This window comes from Oncorhynchus tshawytscha, linkage group LG19 (assembly GCF_018296145.1).
Source record: "Oncorhynchus tshawytscha isolate Ot180627B linkage group LG19, Otsh_v2.0, whole genome shotgun sequence".
NCBI classification, from domain to species: domain Eukaryota; kingdom Metazoa; phylum Chordata; class Actinopteri; order Salmoniformes; family Salmonidae; genus Oncorhynchus; species Oncorhynchus tshawytscha.
Genome location: NC_056447.1, coordinates 42675693 through 42690937, shown reverse-complemented (window position 1 = coordinate 42690937; position 15245 = coordinate 42675693). Strand labels below are relative to the sequence as shown.

General features: G+C 44.3%; 1 protein-coding gene across 6 annotated transcripts in view; it reads left to right on the top strand.

The window, feature by feature from the left end:
- The window catches only part of mical2b (microtubule associated monooxygenase, calponin and LIM domain containing 2b), a 94650-nt gene that overhangs the window by 25296 nt on the left and 54109 nt on the right, over positions 1-15245 (top strand). For 5 of the 6 annotated variants that reach the window (XR_006079374.1, XM_024379974.2, XM_024379973.2 and 2 more), the window contains exons 4-8: positions 97-204; positions 4797-4898; positions 8208-8363; positions 8888-8988; positions 14604-14861. Coding sequence is in view for 5 of the 6 variants with exons in the window: in XM_024379974.2 (XP_024235742.1) it covers positions 97-204; positions 4797-4898; positions 8208-8363; positions 8888-8988; positions 14604-14861 (725 nt within the window). In the remaining variant the exon portion in view is untranslated. The remainder of the gene's footprint in view (positions 1-96; positions 205-4796; positions 4899-8207; positions 8364-8887; positions 8989-14603; positions 14862-15245) is intronic. The other variant, XM_024379975.2, reaches the window with a different exon arrangement.

The window sequence follows — 15245 nt, the reverse complement described above, 5'->3', positions numbered from 1 at the left end:
ATGGCCAATACACCACGGTTTAGCTGTGGTATGTTGGCTATATACCACACCCCCTCTGGCCTTGTTGCTTAAATTGTACTTTGTATGTGTCTGAAGGTATTCGCCAGCTCCAGCTCATGCTACTGAAGGTCTCCCTCATTGTGGGGGTGGAGGTCCATGTCAACGTGGAGTTTGTCAAACTGTTGGAGCCACCGGAGAATGAAGGTGACTCTTTTGGTTCAGTCATAAAATACAGCGTTTCCCACCCCTGGACAGGAACTGGTCATGTTTTTCGTCTTTCTGTCGAACACATTTCAATCCAACACAGTGATATCAGGTCCAGCATCCGTCTGTGAAAGCATGGTTGAGCATTTTAAACCTCCGTGCCATGTTAACATAACCTTGGCAATCAGCACTAGACAGCTAGTGTTTACAACTGTTTGTTTCATGCTTAAATGTTTGTTAGAAATCTGCTTTTTACTTTTCTGTTAATTGTTGTTCATATTGAGTTTGTATGTTTAACACTTGCTGATTTTCATTAGTTGACTGCACCAGGACTTTCTCTCCCTCAAGCCCTGGTACTTGATCAAAATGACATCACACGCCGCAGATGGATTGGCTACTTCTCAATCTTGTGTTCTTGATTTAGAAACACGTGCTCGCATAATTCCATTTACGAGTAGAGGCTGCCTCTAGGTCTACAGTGAAGTGCATATGCTTTGTAGGTCAGTTTTGCCTAATTTGCCTAATTTTAGTTGATGCAAAATCAAATTTGTCACATACACATGGTTAGCAATTTTTGTTGAATGACGTGCCATAACGCCTTCTGTATTCTATAAAAGGCAGCCATATATCTCAGAGGCATTATTATTACCTTGAGCTTGAGGTGACCTGAACTGGGGCCTACATGTGCAGTTGAAATCCTAAGTTTTCATTCATTGAGGTTGGAGTCATTAAACCTTGTTTTTTTAACCACTCCACACTTTTCTTGTTAACAAACTATAGTTTTGGCAAGTCGGTTAGGACACCTACTTTGTGCATGACAAGTAATTTTTCCAACAATTGTTTACAGACAGATTATTTCACTTAATCACAATTCCTGTGGGTCAGAAGTTAACATACACTAAATTGACTGTGCCTTTTAAAATAAAGGTATTTCAAGGCCTACCTTCAAATCATGGAAAAATCAAATGAAATCATCCAAGTCCTCAGAAAGTAAATTGTGGACCACCACAAGTCTGGTTCATCCTTGGGAGCAATTTCCAAACGCCTGAAGGTACCACATTTATCTGTACAAACAATAGTACACAAGTATAAACAGGAAGGAGATGCATTCTGTCTCCGAGAGATGAACGTACCTTGGTGCAAAGTGCAAATCAATCCCAGAACAACAGCAAAGGACCTTGTCAAGATGCTGGAGGAAACAGGTAAAAAAGTATCTATATCCACAGTAAAAACGAGTCCTATATTGACATAACCTGAAAGGCTGCTCAGCAAGGAAGAAGCCACTGATCTAAAACCGCCATTAAAAAGCCAGACTACGGTTTGCAACAGCACATGGCGACAATCGATTGTACTTTTTGGAGAAATGTCCTTGGTCTGATGAAATAATGACCATTGTTATGTTTGGAGGAAAAATGGGGAGGCTTGCAAACACCATCCCAACCGTGAAGCACAGAGGTGGCAGCATCATGTTGTGGGGGTGCTTTGGTGCAGGAGGGACTGGTGCACTTCACAAAATAGATGTCATCATGAGGGGAAATTATGTGGTTATATTGAAGCAACATCTGAAGACATCAGTCAGGAAGTTAAAGCTTGGTCGCAATTGGGTCTTCCAAATGGACAATGACCCCAAGCATACTTCCCAAGTTGTGGCAAAATGGCTTAAGGACAACAAAGTCAAGGTATTGGAGTGGCCATCACAAAGCCCTGACCTCCATCCTTTAGAAAATTTGTGGGCAGAACTGGAAAAGCGTGTGCGAGCAAGAAGGCCTACAAACCTGACTCAGTTACACCAGCTCTGTCAGGAGGAATGGGCCAAAATTCACCCAACTTATTGTGGGAAGCTTGTGGAAGGCTACCAAAAATGTTTGACCCAAGTTAAACAATTGAAAGGCAATGCTACCAAATACTAATTGAGTGTATGTAAACTTCTGACCCACTGGGAATGTGATGAAAGAAATAAAAGCTGAAATCATTCTCTACTATTATTCTGACATTTCAAATTCTTAGTGGTGATCCTAACTGACCTAAGACAGGGAATTTTTACTACGATTAAATGTCAGGAATTGTGAAACTGAGTTTAAATGTATTTGGCTAAAGCGTATGTAAACTTCCGACTTCAACTGTACATATATCAGTAATGTAAGATATGTAAACATTTTATTAAGAGTGCATTGTATAAAGTGACTAGTGATCCATTTATTCAAGTGGCCAGTGATTGGCTCGCAATGTAGGCAGCAGCCTCTGTTAGTGATTGCTGTTTAGCAGTCTGATGGCATTGAGATGGAAGCTGTTTTTAGTCGCTCGGTCCCAGCTTTGATGCACCCATCCAGAAGGCGAGGTCAGTACAGGTATCTGTGTAAACAGGCAGTGGCTCAGGTGGTTGATGTCCTTGATGATCTTTTTGCTATATGTGTCATGGAGGGCAGGTAGTTTGCCCCCAGTGATGTGTTGTGCGAACCGCACCACCCTCTGCAGTTGAGGGCGGTGCAGTTGCCGTACCAGGCTGCAATACAGCCCGACGGGATGCTCTCGATTTGTGTATCTGTAAAAGTTTGTCAGGGTTTTGTGTGACAAGCCAAATTTCTTCAGCCTCCTGAGTTTGAAGAAGTGCTGTTGCGTCTTCACCACTGTCTGTGTGGGTGGACCATTTCAGTTTGTCTGTGACGTGTACACCGAGGAACTTAAAACGTTCCACCTTCTCCACTGCTTTCTCCTCGATGTGGATGGTGAGGGGGGGATGCTCCTTCTGCTGTTTCCTGAAGTTCAAGATCATCTCCTTTGATTTGTTGACGTACCAGTCAAAAGTTTGGACACACCTATTCATTCTAGGGTTTTTCTTTATTTTTACATTGTAGATTAATAGTGACGACATCAACTATGAAATGACACACATGGAATCATGTAACCAAAAAAAGTGTTAAACAAATCCAAAATATATTTGAGATTCTTCAAAGTAGCCACCCTTTGCCTTGACAGCTTTGTACACTCTTGGCATTCTCTCAACCAGCTTCATGAGGTAGTCCCCTTGAATGCATTTCAATGAACAGGTGTGCCTTGTTAATTTGTTTCTTTCCTTAATGCGTTTGAGACAATCAGTTGTGTTGTGACAAGGTAGTGGTGGGATTCAGAAGATGGAACAGCTCATATAAACAAAGAGAAATGACAGTCCATTTTTACTTTAAAACATGGTCAGTCAATCTGAAAAATGTCAAGGACTTTGAAAGTTTCTTCAATTACAGTCGCAAAGACCAAGAGCTATGAAGAGACTGGCTCTCATGAGGTTCACCGCAGGAAAGGATGACCTGTACGTTCATTAGTTAGCTGCTCCTCAGATTGCAGGCCAAATAAATGCTTCAGAGCTCAAGTAACAGACACCTTTCAACATCAACTTTTCAGAGGAGACTGTGTGAATCAGGCCTTCATGGTTGAATTGCTGCAAAGAAACCACTACTAAAGGACACCAATAACAAGAGACTTGCTTGGGCCAAGAAACACGAGCAATGTACATTAGACCAGTGGAAATCTGTCCTTTCATCAGAGAGTCCAAATTTGACATTTTTGGTTCCAACCTCTGTCTTTGTGAAGCGCAGAGTAGGTGAACAATTGATCTCTGCATGTGTGGTTCTCACCATGAAGCATGGAGGAGGTGGTGTGGGGGTGCTTTGCTGGTAACACTTGGTGAATTATTTAGTATTCAAGGCACACTTAACCAGCATGACCGCCACAGCATTCTGCATCAATTTGCCAGTCCCACTAAGCACAAACCAGATGGGCTATCATTTGTTTTTCAACAGGACAATGACTGAACACACCTCCAGGCTGTGTAATGGCAGCCAACAAGTGCTCAGCATATGTGGGAACTCCTTCAAGATTGTTAAAGCATTCCAGGTGAAGCTGGTTGAGAGTGCCCAGAGTGCAAAGCTGTCAAGGCAAAGGGGGGTTACTTTGAAGAATCTCAAAATATATTTTGATATAACACTTTTGGTTACTACATGATTTCGAAGTTATGTCTTAACTATTATTCTACAATGTAATAAAAAATAAAAACCCTTGAATGAGTCTGTGTCAACTCATGACTAGTACTGTATATATCTGAAGCTGTATTCCATAGTCCCTCAGCTGCACTAACTTCCCCACTTGATTTTAAACATTGCATTTGAACAAACCCCATCTTTTACCCCAGTTCGTTTTTATACTGTAGCATGTGGTTGTCACTCGACTGATAAAGACTAGTTTAAATTTAGGGTTGCAATGTGTCCTCTGCAGCAGTGACGATGTTCTTAAGTGGGTACCTTAGGAGAATGTGCCGTGGGCACGGCGTATTTCTGTGAGACTGGCAGAAGTGTTGAGCTGATATGGAGAGGGTCTCTGTTTCTCTCTGTGTCATTGTCACTTACCACGCTGCGTTGTGAAAGATTACAAACCCTCAGCAAGACTTCAGCTATTCATAGTTGGAGACCGCTATGTATTTAACAGTGCCTTCACATTAATCAAAAAGCACAATAAATAACATGCAACCTTAACAGTAATAGAAAATGTTGACTGTATTGTTATGGCTTGCCACTGCCAACAGTATGTTGTCCTTTTCCCAGGGCCTGGATGGAGAGCAGAGATCAGACCAGAAAACCACCCCCTCGTTGACTTTGACTTTGACGTGGTGATTGGCGCAGATGGACGCAGAAACACGCTAGACGGTGAGAAGAACACATGGAGACATTATTTGCTCTACACACAATGTTTTGACTGTGAACATTTTTAAAGTTGTCTGTAAGATTCTTGGGCATGGCTGAAGTTGCACACCTGAACAATGTATAAGCCTGGTCTTGGAAACATGTTCAACTAAAGGGGCAAAAACAACAGAATTTGTCCCTTAGCTTGCCAGTCATAAACACTTTATGGTCATAAAATGCTTTCAATTTCAGTCATGTCTTAAGGGGTAAAGTACAATAGAACTGCACACAAGGTGTTCCAGGATGTGAGAGAACATGCCTGAGGGAATACGTTGTACTGGGCTATTAACCTACATATTTGTAAAATAAAAAGTGGTAATTAAACAACTAATTGACCGACATTTAATTTGTAATTTTTTCGAGCCCAACGCTCCGTTTCTCTAGAGAAATCCAATCATTCACAAGAGAAGTCAAGAAGTATGTGGGACGCTGGGCTGAAGGGAGTTGTAATTTTCATTAAGCAAATATTCAACCTAGTTTAACACTAACTTGGTAATTAACTACAGTGACCATAATCTATTGCACCTGTTTTTTCCAAGTCAGCCAGAGATGAATACACTTTAATGTCTGCTACGTTAGGTTAGCTACACGCAGACCATGAGAGAGGAATGAACACAACGATGAGAGAGCGAGGGGGATCGAGACAGTTCGTGAAGTATGCCTTGTCTACTTTGAGGAACTAGTAAAACTTTTTTGTCAGACAGCTTTGCAGCATACTTTGGCAGGCTAACCTAGCTAAATTGGATGACTGAAGACTGCACAAAGATAACATTGGGTGGCTGCTACTGCCTGAACAGAGATGTGAAGATAGATAGATCTATCTTCACATCTCTGCTCAGGCAGTAGCAGCCTGAGCTATGTAATGTATGTAATGTGTGTGTGTGTATATTGCTCAAAAAAATAAAGCGAACACTAAAATAACACATCCTAGATCTGAATGAATGAAATATTCTTATTATACTTTTTTCTTTACATAGTTGAATGTGCTGACAACAAAATCACACACAAATGATCAATGGAAATCAAATTTATCAACCCATGGAGGTCTGGATTTGGAGTCACACTCAAAATTAAAGTGGAATACCACACTACAGGCTGATGCTTCTACACCTGCATTGCTTGCTGTTTGGGGTTTTAGGCTGGGGTTCTGTACAGCACTTTGAGATATCAACTGATGTACGAAGGGCTATATAAATAAATTTGATTTGATTTTTGATCCAACTTTGATGTAATGTCCTTAAAATGAGGCTCAGTAGTGTGTGTGGCCTCCACGTGCCTGTATGACCTCCCTACAACGCCTGGGCATGCTCCTGATGAGGTGGCGGATGGTCTCCTGAGGGATATCCTCCCAGACCTGGACTAAAGCATCCGCCAACTTCTGGACAGTCTGTGGTGCAACGTGGTGTTGGTGGATGGAGCGAGACATGATGTCCCAGATGTGCTCAATTGGATTCAGGTCGGGGGAACGGGCGGGCCAGTCCATAGCATCAATGCCTTCCTCTTGCAGCAACTGCTGACACACTCCAGCCACATGAGGTCTAGCATTGTCTTGCATTAGGAGGAACCCAGGGCCAACCGCACCCAGCATATGGTCTCACAAGGGTCTGAGGATCTCATCTCGGTACCTAATGGCAGTCAGGCTACCTCTGGCGAGCACATGGAGGGCTGTGCGGCCCCCCAAAGAAATGCCACCCCACACCATGACTGACCCACCGCCAAACCGGTCATGCTGGAGGATGTTGCAGGCAGCAGAACGTTCTCCACGGCGTCTCCAGACTCTGTCACGTCTGTCACATGTGCTCAGTGTGAACCTGCTTTCATCTGTGACGAGCACAGGGCGCCAGTGGCGAATTTGCCAATCTTGGTGTTCTCTGGCAAATGCCAAACGTCCTGCACGGTGTTGGGCTGTAAGCACAACCCCCACCTGTGGACGTCGGGCCCTCATACCACCCTCATGGAGTCTGTTTCTGACCGTTTGAGCAGACACATGCACATTCGTGGCTTTTGCAGGGCTCTGGCAGTGCTCCTCCTTGCACAAAGGCAGAGGTAGCGGTCCTGCTGCTGGGTTGTTGCCCTCCTACGGCCTCCTCCACGTCTCCTGATGTACTGGCCTGTCTCCTGGTAGCGCCTCCATGCTCTGGACACTATGCTGACAGACACAGCAAACCTTCTTGCCACAGCTCGCATTGATGTGCCATCCTGGATGAGCTGCACTACCTGAGCCACTTGTGTGGGTTGTAGACTCCGTCTCATGCTACCACTAGAGTGAAAGCACCGCCAGCATTCAAAAGTGACCAAAACATCAGCCAGGAAGCATAGGACCTGAGAAGTGGTCTGTGGTCACCACCTGCAGAACCACTCCTTTATTGGGGGTGTCTTGCTAATTGCCTATAATTTCCACCTGTTTTCTATTCCATTTGCACAACAGCATGTGAAATTTATTGTCAATCAGTGTTGCTTCCTAAGTGGACAGTTTGATTTCACAGAAGTGTGATTGACTTGGAGTTACATTGTGTTTAAGTGTTCCCTTTTATTTTTTTGAGCAGTGTGTGTGTGTGTGTGTGTTTATTTATTTGTTTATTTATTTGTTTATTTATTTATTTATTTATTTATTTGTTTATTTATTTATTTGTTTGTACTACTTAAATAGGAAGTTACTATGATGTCTACAGTATGTGGATATGACAGACAATGGAACATTTTCATTGTTTTGGCAATTGAATGTTCACTATTTTTGGCTTTGGAATTTCTATTAAAAAGCTATAAAATCATGTTACATAAAAAATAAAAAAATGAAATCAAGCCATGATAATTTTGGAGTACTTGTCTTCATCTGCAGTTAATCTGCACTATCTAGAGTTAACTTTGACCTGTGTCAGAGCACATTACCCAGAAGTCTCCCGAAGATGATGAACAGCTGGTATACAGATGGAATCTGGTCACGTGACTGGTGAAAGTCTATTACACTACTTGGATCAGTCTTGAGTGTAGTCTGTATCTAAAAAAAAAGAAAATGCATGGGTTCGTTGTCAACCAGACAGGAGTATTGCTCAGACAAAGTTTGAAGGTAGTATTTTAAAATGCCCCTAATGCTTTTTGATCTATGTCATTACCTTAACCTTTATCAGCCTGTATTTCCTTAACACTATGTAATAACAAATTATTGCTCCGATTTATTGCAATCTGACTCAGTTTAATCTGGTATAAAATGATTAACTTCCTAGATGTTGAGTGTCATCAGAACGAATAGCAATGCTTTGCCGCATACTGTAGGTTTCAGGAGGAAAGAGTTCCGGGGCAAGCTGGCCATAGCCATCACAGCCAACTTCGTTAACCGGAATACCACAGCCGAGGCCAAGGTGGAGGAGATCAGCGGCGTGGCCTTCATCTTCAACCAGAAGTTCTTCCTGGAGCTCAAAGACGAAACCGGTGGGTCATCTCACAAACCTGACCCCACACACCTTCTGTACCCCTCTCCTGGGCATTGACCTCCTAGCCAAGCCTTGGACCTGTTTGTGCGGTCTTTCCAACTCTTATGGTCATTGATGTGCGATCAGGCTGATTTACCTGGAATGGTGATACCCTAGGTGTCATCACATCAGTCCATTGGGAACCGCAATAAAATGTTTTAATCCATGAAACCAGTGGGTCTCCTACAAAGGGAGTGTTTTGCTGAAGTACCAGCAGATGAAATGTTTCCCATGCTAACACACCATGGAGAATCTAGGTGCTGCTGATTCTAGCAGAGGTTCAACAGTGTGTGATGACAGGCTGGAATCTCCTCCCCTAAAATCCCCTCTTAATGAAAGGGTCGTGTACCATCACTCACATTGGTCATGATACACACCGCATTTGGAACATGATCCTCCCACTGACCGTGTCACACAATTTGGTTGTATGGTCAACATGACTGACAGTTGTTTATGAAGCTTTGTGTTGCCTTGTGATTGTAGGGATTGATCTGGAGAACATTGTGTACTACAGAGACAACACGCACTACTTTGTGATGACCGCAAAGAAGCAGAGTCTGCTGGACAAGGGAGTCATCATTCATGTGAGTGTTTTTGTTTTGCTACTTTGTGCTCAATATGCCACTCTCCCACAGCGCAGATATTTACAGCTGTGCCATTGTTCCCCATCTGACAGAGGGTGCCAAATCGCAGCCGTGGCATTAAACTGGGAATAAAAACACAAGACTAGATGTATTTGAGCGGGTAAAATGTGTTGCTGGATGAGAAGGATGTGTTGGGGGAGGGGTCTTAACTAGACGTTTGTGGACGCACGCGTTTAGCGAGACGTGTGGGGGGTGGAAGCTAAAATCACATTTTATTTGTCACATACACATGGTTAGCAGACGTTAATGCGAGTGTAGCAATATGCTTGTGCTTCTAGTTCCGACCATGCAGTAATATCTAAAAAGTAATCCAAGAATTTCACAACTACTTTATATACACACACAAGTGTAAAGGAATGAATATGTTCATAAAGATATATGAATGAGCGATGGCCGAACAGCATAGGCAAGATGCAGTAGATGGTATAGAGTACATTTGAGATGAGTATTGTAGGGTATGTAAACATTATTTAAAGTGGCTAGTGATACACATATTACATACATTTTTCATCATTATTAAAGTGGCTAGAGGTGAGTCAGTTTGTTGGCAGCAGCCACTCAATATTAGTGATGGCTGTTTAACAGTCTGATGGCCTTGAGATAGAAGCTGTTTTACAGTCTCTCGGTCCCAGCTTTGATGAACCTGTACTGACCTTGCCTTCTGGATGATAGCGGGGTGAACAGGCAGTGGCTCGGGTGGTTGTTGTCCTTGATGATCTTTATGGCCTTCCTGTGACATCGGGTGGTGTAGGTGTCCTGGAGGGCAGGTAGTTTGCACCCGGTGATGCGTTGTACAAACCTTATTACCCTCTGGAGAGCCTTACGGTTGTGGGCGGAGCAGTTGCCGTACCAGGTGGTGATACAGCCCGACAGGATGCTCTCGATTGTGCATCTGTACAAGTTTTTGTTCACCACGCTGTCTGTGTGGGTGGACCATTTCAGTTTGTCCGTGATGTGTATGCCGAGGAATTTAAAACTTTCCACTTTCTCCACTACTGTCCCGTCGATGTGGATAGGTGGCTGCTCCCTCTGCTGTTTCCTGAAGTCCACGATCATCTTCTTTGTTTTGTTGACGTTGAGTATGAGGTTATTTTCCTGACACCACACTCCGAGGGCCCTCACCTCCTCCCTGTAGGCCATCTCATCGTTGTTGGAAATCAAGCCTACCACTATAGTGTCATCTGCAAACTTGATGATTGGGTTGGAGGTGTGCATGGCCACACAGTCATGGGTGAACAGGGAGTACAGGAGAGGGCTGAGAACGCACCCTTGTGGGGCACCAGTGTTGAGGATCAGCGGGATGGAGATGTTTCCTACCCTCACCACCTGGGTGCGGCCCGTCAGGAAGCTTAAAGAAGATTTTGGAGGGTACTATGGTGTTAAATGCTGAGCTGTAGTCAATGAACAGCATTCTCTCATAGGTATTCCTCTTGTCCAGATGGGTTAGGGCAGTGCGATTGCGTCGTCTGTGGACCTATTGGGGCGGTAAGCAAATTGGAGTGGGTCTAGGGTGTCAGGTAGGGTGGAGGTGTTATGGTCCTTGACTATAGTCGTTTAGTTCAGTTACCTTAGCTTTACCTTAGCTTTCTTGGGAACAGGAATAATGGTGGCCCTCTTGAAGCATGTGCGAACAGCAGACTGGGATAAAGTTTGATTATGTCCGTAAACACCAGCCAGCCAGCAGTTCTGCGCATGCTCTGAGGAAGCGGCTGGGGAAGCCGTCTGGGCTGGCAGCCTTGCGAGGGTTAACTAATTTAAATGTTTTACTCCCGTTAGCTGCAGTGAAGGAGAACCCGCAGGTTTTTGGTAGCGGGCTGTGTCAGTTGCACTGTATTGTCCTTCCTCAAATTAGTTTAGTTTGTCTGGGAGCAAGATATCGTGGTCCGCGGCGGGGCTGGTTTTCCTTTTGTAGTCCGTGATTGACTGTAGACCCTGCCACATACCTCTCGTGTCTGAGCCGTTGGATTGCGACTCTACTTTGTCTCTATACCGACACTTAGCTTGTTTGATTGCCTTGCGGAGGGAATAACTAGACGTGTGTGTGTGTGTGTGTGTGTGTGTGTGTGGACGCACGCGTTTAACTAGACGTGTGTGTGTGTGTGTTTGTGGACGCACGCGTTTAACTAGACGTGTGTGTGTGTGTGTGTGTGTGTGTGTGTGTGTGTGTGGACGCACGCGTTTAACTAGACGTGTGTGTGTGTGTGGGACGCACGCGTTTAGCTAGACGTGTGTGTGTGTGTGTGTGGACGCACGCGTTTAACTAGACGTGTGTGTGTGTGTGTGTGGACGCACGGGTTTAACTAGACGTTGTGTGTGTGTGTGGACGCACGCGTTTAGCTAGACGTGTGTGTGTGTGTGTGTGGACGCACGCGTTTAACTAGACTGTGTGTGTGTGTGTGTGGACGCACGCGTTTAACTAGACTGTGTGTGTGTGTGTGTGTGCGTTTAACTAGACTTTGTGTGTGTGTGGACGCACGCGTTTAACTAGACGTGTGTGTGTGTGTGTGTGTGTGTGTGTGTGTGGACGCACGCGTTTAACTAGACGTGTGTGTGTGTGTGTGTGTGTGTGGACGCACGCGTTTAACTAGACGTGTGTGTGGACGCACGCACGCGTTTAACTAGACGTGTGTGTGTGTGGACGCACGCGTTTAACTAGACGTGTGTGTGTGTGGTGTGGACGCACGCGTTTAACTAGACGTGTGTGTGTGTGTGTGTGGACGCACGCGTTTAACTAGACGTGTGTGTGTGTGTGTGGACGCACGCGTTTAACTAGACGTGTGTGTGTGTGTGTGTGGACGCACGCGTTTAACTAGACGTGTGTGTGTGTGTGTGGACGCACGCGTTTAACTAGACGTGTGTGTGTGTGTGTGGACGCACGCGTTTAACTAGACGTGTGTGTGTGTGTGTGTGGGACGCACGCGTTTAACTAGACGTGTGTGTGTGTGTGTGGACGCACGCGTTTAACTAGACGTGTGTGTGTGTGTGTGTGACGCACGCGTTTAACTAGACGTGTGTGTGTGGACGCACGCGTTTAACTAGACGTGTGTGTGTGTGTGTGTGTGTGTGTGTGTGTGTGTGTGGACGCACGCGTTTAACTAGACGTGTGTGTGGACGCACGCGTTTAACTAGACGTGTGTGTGTGTGTGTGTGTGTGTGTGTGTGGACGCACGCGTTTAACTAGACGTGCGTGCGTGCGTGGACGCGCGTTTAACTAGACGTGCGTGCGTGCGTGGACGCACGCGTTTAACTAGACGTGTGTGTGTGTGTGTGTGTGTGTGTGGGACGCACGCGTTTAACTAGACGTGTGTGTGTGTGTGTGGGACGCACGCGTTTAACTAGACGTGTGTGTGTGTGGACGCACGCGTTTAACTAGACGTGTGTGTGTGTGTGGACGCACGCGTTTAACTAGACGTGCGTGCGTGGACGCGCGCGTTTAACTAGACGTGCGTGCGTGCGTGGACGCGCGCGTTTAACTAGACGTGCGTGTTTAACTAGACGTGCGTGCGTGCGTGGACGCACGCGTTTAACTAGACACAGCCATTTTTCCAGCCAAAGAGAGGAGTCACAAAAACCAGAAATAAATTAAATGTATCACTAACCTTTGATCTTCATCAGATGACACTCATAGGACTTCATGTTACACAATACATGTATGTTTTGTTTGATAAAGTTCATATTTGTATAAAAAAATCTCATTTTACATTGGCGCGTTACGTTCAGTAGTTCTAAATCATGCGGTGATTGTGCAGAGAGCCACATCAATTTACAGAAATAGTCATAATAAACATTGATAAAGATACGACTATTATACATGGAACTTTAGATATACTTCTCCTTACTGCAACCTTTGTCAGATTTCACGGAGAAAGCAAACCATGCAATAATCTGAGTACAGCCTTTAGACTACAAAGCAGCCAAAAAGATACCTGCCATTTTGGGTAGTCAACATTACTCAGAAATAGCATTTTAAATATTCACTTACCTTTGATCTTCATCAGAATGCACTCCCAGGAATCCCAGTTCCACCATAAATGTTTGATTTGTTCGATAATGTCCATCAGTTATGTCCAAATATCATATTTTTTTAGGGCATTTGGTAAACAAATCCAAAAGCGCCTTCAGGTCGCGCCGAACGTCGGACGAAATGTTGAAAAGGTTCCATTACAGCCCGTAGTTTGGCATGTTCCTTAGTATGGAATCAATCTTTAGGATGTTTCTAACCTAAATCTTCATTAATGTTCCAACCGGACAATTCCTTTGTCTGTACAAATAAAGTGGAACGCTACCTTTCACGTGAGGAGTGCCTGTGGCACTCTTCCAGAGTGCCTCAGAGCCCTTATGAGCCCCTCCATTAGAGTAGAATCCTCAAAACAGGTTCTCAATACTGTTGAAATCTAGTGGAAGCCTTGGCACGTAAAACACAACTAATATCACCCTGTATCTTCAATGGGGGCTGAGTTGAAAAACTACAAACCTCAGATTTCCCACTTTCTGCTTGGATTTTTCTCAGGTTTTCGCCTGCCATATGAGTTCTGTTATACTCACAGACATCATTCAAACAGTTTTAGGAACTTCATAGTTTTCTATCCAATACTACTAATAATATGCATATATTAGCATCTGGGACTGAGTAGGAGGCAGTTCACTCTGGGCACGCTATTCATCCAAAAGTGAAAATGCTGCCCCCTATCCCAAAAAAGTTAACTAGACATGTGTGTGGACGCACGCGTTTAACTAGACGTGTGTGTGATTGCCAAGGAGGGCTGTGTGTGTAATAATGCGTATTCTCTCTGTACAGGAAGCAGTTTCCTCTGAGAGGGTGATTGGTGTTGTTATTATTACAACAGTACACATTGTATCAGGACGAGGTCTATTGACAGACACAGGCCTCCCTGGCTTAATTTCCATATGAGATGTTTTGTTTCCGAAGGCTCGTTTTCATTTCATATCTTCCCTTTGTGAAGACGACTCCTCATCCCTCCTGCTCTGAATGTGACCTCCGTATGTTGTCTTAACTCTAATTATAGCACTGCTGCCTTGACTGATTAGTTGCCAGCAAGCTCTTGAATTGCATCTTAATTCCTACAATGAAAATACGTTTTGCTAAAATAATGACGATTGCCTGTGTTAGCGTTGATCTGTAAGAATAATGTGGTAGATGTGTCACCCCTGTAATTGCTTGCTCCCTGAGGTGAGACCTGTTCCTTTTGATGTTTCAGCAGCTGGTTAAAATAAACTGCCTTTTACTTTGGAAACACTAATCTTGCTTATGTGTTCAGAAATGTTGAACAAAAGTCTAGGGCAACAGTAAAGTATTTGGGGCCTGTGGTCACCTCCTCAGTCTGATCTCCACAGAATCAAGAGAGATTAGCTACAGTAGGTTGGGCCCTGATGTTCTGCTGACCATATGACCTGACCATGATAATCTTAAACCCCAGTTATAGTCTACAACCATCTCTACGGCTACAACTAGGGCCTGGTGAAGGTAGAGCTCTGATCCTTTCGGATCAATAACACTGATTTCCCATCAACCCTCCCTTTTTCTTGTCCTGCAGGATCACGTTGAAACAGAGAAGCTGCTGGGCAGAGACAACGTCAACCAGGAGGCTCTTCTCTCATACGCCCGTGAGGCGGCCGACTTTGGCACCAACTACCAGTTGCCCTCTCTAGACTACGCCATCAACCACTGCAGCCAGCCCGACGTGGCCATGTTCGACTTCACCTGCATGTGCGCCTCGGAGAACGCAGCTCTGGTCAGGGAGAAGTACGGACACCAGCTACTTGTGTCCCTGGTGGGGGACAGTCTACTGGAGGTGAAGGGGGGGCTGACTTCATACTAGATGTTGTACTGTTATGGGTAAAATGTATACACACAACTAGGTTACATTAATTTGGATGCACTGTAGAAAAATGTAGCAGAAAACAAAGACCCATTTCTTATTGGACAACATCAGGTTTTTCCTCTGTTTTAATCTGTTTTTCATCTGTTTGGTGCCTAATAAATATGACGCAGGTATAGATCTCTGTTCATTTAATTTCTCGCTCTAGTGCCAGTCGATATTTAAAGCTTTGCCTAAATGCCCCAAGTCACAAGAGCCAACAGTAGATGTGTTGTATGTGCAATTAAATCCTGTTTCAACTTGTTTGAAGAAACAAATGTGGGAATGGTTTTCTGGGGATTGTTTTCCTTTGAGAAG